This window comes from Bidens hawaiensis, unplaced genomic scaffold (genome assembly GCF_021521415.1).
Source record: "Bidens hawaiensis isolate Kalapana, Puna unplaced genomic scaffold, B.hawaiensis_p1.1 tig00082923_1, whole genome shotgun sequence".
Classification (NCBI taxonomy): domain Eukaryota; kingdom Viridiplantae; phylum Streptophyta; class Magnoliopsida; order Asterales; family Asteraceae; genus Bidens; species Bidens hawaiensis.
Genome location: NW_027503929.1, coordinates 9,398 through 15,688, shown reverse-complemented (window position 1 = coordinate 15,688; position 6,291 = coordinate 9,398). Strand labels below are relative to the sequence as shown.

The 6,291-nt window shown below is 34.3% G+C and overlaps 1 protein-coding gene across 1 annotated transcript; it reads left to right on the top strand.

The window, feature by feature from the left end:
- The first annotated feature begins 108 nt into the window (after positions 1-108).
- Positions 109-3,617, top strand: LOC143607485 (phosphatidylinositol/phosphatidylcholine transfer protein SFH9-like). The gene is made up of 11 exons (XM_077082920.1): positions 109-266; positions 338-366; positions 868-951; positions 1,028-1,081; positions 1,208-1,285; positions 1,402-1,455; positions 1,533-1,592; positions 1,693-1,788; positions 2,050-2,151; positions 2,842-2,922; positions 3,016-3,617. Exons 1-11 carry the CDS (start codon positions 212-214, stop codon positions 3,364-3,366), a joined length of 1,044 nt encoding a protein of 347 aa, XP_076939035.1. The 5' UTR covers positions 109-211; the 3' UTR covers positions 3,367-3,617.
- The last annotated feature ends 2,674 nt before the right edge of the window (positions 3,618-6,291 follow it).

Genomic DNA, 6,291 nt, shown 5'->3' with positions numbered 1-6,291 from the left:
CCCACCCAGTCCCCATTTCTCCCCTCCATCACCGCTTCAATCCTAACACAAATAAACTATATAATAATCTAACCCTAATAAAGGTAAATGCTTCAAGGGATTTATAACTATATTTATACAACAAATACTTCGTTTCTTTCTTTCTTTAAAAAAAAATATAAGTATTTTTTGGTTGTAAAGTTTAGGATTTGGAAGCAGATTGGCAGACAAAATGGTGATTATATCACAAGACATGATAAAGCAATTCCAGAATTTGATGGATACAAGTCGGTGCTTATTTATTTTTAAAATGTTTAGTTGATTTGATCTGACAGTTTCATTTTTTTATCTGTTTCAGTTGACGACCCACTCAAGAAGACATTTGAGGTTTGTTAATATCATATTCATATCATTCTGGATCTGATATTTATGTTTTAAGATTAATCATATTGTGGCTGCTGATCTGGACCACTTTATTTGTATCTCAAGTCAACATTTGAGTATTATCAAAGCTGAAACTTGATTTACTATTGCTGTCAGATGTTCTTTTTTGATGTTTTGGTATGTCAGTTTCAGGTTTAGTCAATTAATTAGCTGACAAATCTTTATATTCTATTTTAATTATTAACAAATTACTGAATCTGTGTTTCCAAAACTTTAGGAACTAACTAACCTTCGAGTGATAAGTGCTTTGGTCCTTCCAGCTTCCACTGGTTTAGTCAATAGGTTTATATGTAATGGGTTCTCATGGTTTAGAAAAAAGTCGTGTATTAATGGGTCGGTGAGTTCTCTGGTAGCGACAGGCTATGGTTTAGGAAAAAAAGTCATGCTATACGAACTGGTATGCTAGATTAATATATGTTGAGATTTTTGGTGTGCTATGTCCAGAATTCGCATCAAGGATATCCAACCGAGGCTTTGGTTCGGTTTCTAAAGGCTAGAGATGGGAATGTCCCCAAGGCCCAGAAAATGGTTAACTCAAAGTCATATCTTTAATTTTATTTGTTACTTTCTCAAGTACATGATTAAGAAAATGTTTTCTTTTCAGCTTGTTGAAAGCTTAGAATGGAGGATCCAAAACGAGATCGATAATATATTGTTGGTGAGTTTTCTTCATGAAACATTCTCATTTATTTGCAACTTACCATTAGTTTTTGATCATGCAAAATAGTCAACATGACATGTTTTGAATGTGATTGATGTACAATGTTATTTGTAACACATACAGAAACCAATTGTTCCTGTTGACTTTTATAGAGGAGTCCGCGATTCCCAGCTTATAGGAATGTCGGGTTACACAAAAGAGGTAGTCATTTTAAAGACAATTAGTTTCATAAGTTCAAAATCTTGACTTATAGTGTGTTACATGTTTGTTGATGTGTGTAATCACTTTCACTGACCGTTATCTATTTCTTGGTGCAGGGGCGACCCGTTATTGCTGTTGGCGTAGGGCGCAGCACGTACGATAAAGCATCGGTAAGAATGTTATAATTAACCGCTTTGAATTCACTTAACCTGTAATTCTTACCACTATAATATTTTTTTCATTTTAGATACATTACTATGTTCAGTCACACATTCAGATTAATGAGTATAGAGACCGGATAATATTAGTAAGCATTTGTATTTTATTAAAATATTTTGGAAAGTAATCATAGTAGCATTTAAATAGCCTGACCTTTTTCTTTTCCTTTTTTTGGGGGGGGTTTTTAGCCGGCTGCAACAAAAAAGTTTGAGCGGCATGTCAGCACATGTGTCAAGGTTCTGGATATGACTGGGCTTAAAATTTCACAACTTGGTCAGCTCAAGGTATCTTTCAAGAAAAACCAACCCAAAAACCATTGTTGTGTTTATTAAATCAAGATTATATAATTTGCAAATTGTGAGTATGGTTGAATCATAAATTGTTAATAATTTGTAACATTTTTATTTCTATATATAGTGTTACACCATTTAATTTTGAAAATGCATTTGTTATTAAAAGATTAGTTAAATGGTTAACCAAATAACCTAACAGAAAAAGATGGTTAACCGATTATAGGCGAACTGATTGCCTAATTTTTTTTGCAGCTATTGACGGTTATATCTAGCATTGATGACTTGAACTATCCAGAAAAGACTGATACCTACTATATTGTCAATGCTCCATACATATTTTCAGCATGCTGGAAGGTTAGTCGTTTTCTAGAGATGATGGTTTTTGACACATGATATTGAACGGGTCGTTTTCGGTTGTCTTCATATCAAATGGGTGAAATAAGAAAATAGTGTAAAAGGGGAACATGTCAATGCGTAGGTGATACATAATTCACGCTCTAGTTATTTAAACAACCCCTGAACCATTTTATCGAAAAAATTAACTTATAATAATAATAAATTGTTTTTGTAAGCAGCACATTAATTGTTAAAAAAATTATGTTAATTGCACTTAATTAGAGTAATGACAGGAATAGTTAACATCAGTACAACTTTCCCAATAAAGGGCGTTCTTTGTAACAATTTGCGGTAAACCTAAAGGACGAAAAATGTAATTTACTCTTACGTATTTTTAACAAACGGGTAAGCATGTCATTTTACCTCATCTTAATAACGTTAGTTGGTGTTAACGATCAAAGCCATGACACATAGCGAACTCTTAGGACCAACAGTGTAATTTTTGATACCTATGGACCAAAACCAAAATCTGCACAAACCATTGGACCATTCATGCGTTTTTTTTTTTGGTGATTTAAATTTGAAATTGGTAAAAGTGACTGGGTACACTAACCATGATGCGTTTCTAGCCGAGTCCATTTTGTCCATTTTCCAAAATGACCTGTCCCGACTCGTCCATTATCCCCCCTGAAAGTTTAATTCCTATAGGTAGTGAGGCCTCTTCTGCAAGAAAGAACAAGGAAGAAAGTTCAGGTGCTTTCTGGTTGCGGAAAAGATGAACTATTAAAGGTAATATGCTTTCAAATTTTTACATCTTTTGCGAAAACCACAAGGACCATTTGTGTAGTTTATTGAAACTATCAGTGTGCGTTGAAATGTCAGATAATGGACTATGATTCTCTCCCACATTTCTGTAAAAGAGAAGGTGGTGGATCTGGATCCTCAAAACACTCAAGAACCAGCACCGGCTCGAGCACGGATGCTGATAATTGCTTCTCATTCGACCATGGGTTCCACCAGGAGCTTTACAACTACATTAACCAACAAGCCGAGGCCATTGAGTCACGAGCCATAATCTCACACAAGTCGTTTCATGTGGCTTTCCCTGAACCAGACCCGGATGATCAAAAGATTGCACAAACTATAGAGTCTGAGTTTCAGAAGTTGAGTCATCAGAATGGGGTTGGTGATAAGGTAGATGATGTTATAGTAAAGGAATATAAAGAGAAGTGAAATGGGAAGGTGGTGGAGGTATGACAGCTGCCGCCATGTCTGGCCGAACTTTGGTCAAAATACACAATGATAGTAATATTAACATTTTGTTGTAACTTTAAGTTGGTGAAATTTCATGAGGGCAAGCCTTGTGGCTTTGTTTGTGACGTTTAAAGGTTAGTATGTTTTGAGTTTAGAAGTCTTTGTTGCTCTTTTGGATGAATGTAATAGAGGGAGAACAAAATATTTCAAGAAATTTAGATGAGAAAGTAAAGTGCTTTTGCTTCTGAGACGGTATGTCAAACTATTCCAATTCAAATGATTAGACTATGTATTATGGAGGGGGTTAAGCTGAAAGTAATCTTATGTCAATGCCATGTAGCCGGTGGGGCATTAATTAACCAACCTAAAAAGCAAGTGTTGTGGTTGAAATGCGATGAACCTCATCTTTTTGTGCCCTCTTGGGTGTTACCTAGTTGAACAAGTGGCAAGAAAATGGTGTCTGGAAGATTGTTATGGTTTTTAGAGGTTGAAGTGTGATGAGGTGGCAGGGAGTAACGTCCCACCTCATTAGGTTTTAAGAGCATAAAACTAAAGTGAATAAAGGTTATTGTTATGGTTTTTAGAGGTTGAAGTGTGATGAGATGGCAAGGAGTGACGTCCCACCTCACTAGGTCTTAAAAGCATAAAACTAAAGTGAATAAAGGTTATTATAAAAGAAAAAAAGGCTTAAACGATAAAACTAAAAAATATTAAAGGTTCTTGAGAAAGATAAAACAATATAAACGAGCTAGTGAAGTTCAAGCTTGTCTCGATTAGCTTAAAAAAGCTTATTCTTAAGGTTGACTCACAAGTTGTTTTTAAAGCTCAAATCTCTAATATGGGATTTTTGGACATTTTTACATCCTATGTGTGAATTCTTATGTTTTTGAACGTAAAATTCTTCCTAAAAAATCTTTTAACTTGTTTGTGCAGAAAAGGGAATATGGGTGGGGCCAAGGGTTGGGTTTTGCACTTAAAATAAAAACATATTCTTTCTTTTGAATAGATATATATTATAAATTAAAAATAAATATAAAAGATGATGATAATGTTGAAACGTTTTAGATTTCTATATTGTGAACGTTTTTAGAGATTTTGATAAACAAGTGTTTTTCTGATATGGAAGCCGATTAAACATGTTTTTGAGTGTTTTTTATATTTTTTATTGGTGATGGTCTAACACATTTTGAAAGGACGTATAGGGTTCCAATTCACCACTACGGATGGCAATGAAACCCGAACCCGACGGGAAAACCCGAAACCCGACATAATTGGGACGGGTAATACCCGACCCATTAGGGTTTGTGATTAGTTTTGAAAATTTTCATGGGTTTGGGACGAGTTTGGGATTTGTAATATACCCGATTACCCGACCCGATTACCCGATAACATTAACCCATTTACCCGATTATAAACCCGACTAACTCGATATAACTTTTTATGTATATTTATTAATATATACAGTATACTATTGTAATATCTTATTAATCAATTATTACTATCTAATTAATCAATCATTCTATATTTCTACATGGCAATAAGAAATTTGAACGTAGAGCTTCTATTTCTAATTTCAATAATTTAGTGAACTCCTACAACCTTGAAACAATATGTAATATGTATATCATAAACAATATATGTAAGTTCGCTAAAGTCAAGTAGTTGTTTTGATGCGAAAGTTTCTTTGAACATAGGGATGTAATGGGTAATAAATATATATAATCTATTGGTTATATTTTGTTAAAACCCGATAACAAATCCGAAACCCGATGGGTATCCCCGAAACCCGACGGGTAAATACCCGATAAATACCCGACGGGCTTGGGACGGGTTTGGCACGAGCTTTAATAATCGGGTAGGGTTTGGGATTACCTGAACCCGACCCATTGCCATCCTTATTCACCACTGAATGGGTGTCATGTGGGGTTCCTCGATTGGACCAGCAATTTTTTTAAACCAATTTATGTTATTCTTGAATTTCGATAGTGTTCCAAGTATTGGAAAATAATTATTATTTGGTGATAATATTTGATTACTCAAGATTCACTAGGGTGTATTTCCTGAACTAAAAGGATGAAGATTCAGAACTAATCAAGAGTTCAGTGGCGTAGCCACCCTTTGAATAGGGGGTCGGCCGACCCTTGTGAAAATTTTTTTTAATAGTATATATGTGTTAAAATCTCGACCGACCCCTGTATAATTTTGACCCCGACCCCTCTGTGATTTCGAGAATGGCACAACGACCCTGTTGGAATTTCGAAAACAACCTTATGGATTTCGAGACAACCTTTAATTATAAATATGTATATAAATAATATACCAACTAAATGTTCAATTAATCTGTGCTCAATTTTTAAGCACAAGTCTCAAACTCCCAACTTAATCTACATTTAAGCTAATTAAAAAAAAAGAGTATGATAGCTGGATTAACTGTTTTAATCTAAAAAAATGTTTCGGCCATACATTATTTTGCTCACTTACTTCATTTGCATTGGTGTATTGTTTATTCGTTAACTGAAGTTAGCTCTCGTATCATTATTACTCATTGCAACCGTATGCGTTGAAATTTGATTTTCGGCGATGGAGTACGTGAAGTCCGATTTGCGTAATCATATGGGTGATGAGAGTTAAATATGATTTTATTTATTTCGTTCAGAAAAAACCTGCTTATAAATGTCAAACTAGATAATGTTTTGGTTAGATTTCAGAAATGAAAGTCCACATAGAACAAAGCTAGATATATTGTTCAATAATTATGCATTTATAATGAAGTTTCTCGTACTTTCTTTTTGTTATATAATTCTTTGTTTGATTATCATTTTTTTCTATATGACCGACGCAATTCGACCTGACCCGATGGTCGAACAGACCAAAAAATTTTTATATAGCGATGGTTAACCGTGT

Bases quoted from the DNA above. Each gene is read 5' to 3' on its own strand.
- LOC143607485 (XM_077082920.1), top strand. From the start codon at position 212: ATGGTGATTATATCACAAGACATGATAAAGCAATTCCAGAATTTGATG. The intron at 952-1,027 runs GTTAACTCAAAG...TTTTCTTTTCAG, and splicing joins TCCCCAAGGCCCAGAAAATG to CTTGTTGAAAGCTTAGAATG. The intron at 1,789-2,049 runs GTATCTTTCAAG...TTTTTTTTGCAG, and splicing joins CACAACTTGGTCAGCTCAAG to CTATTGACGGTTATATCTAG.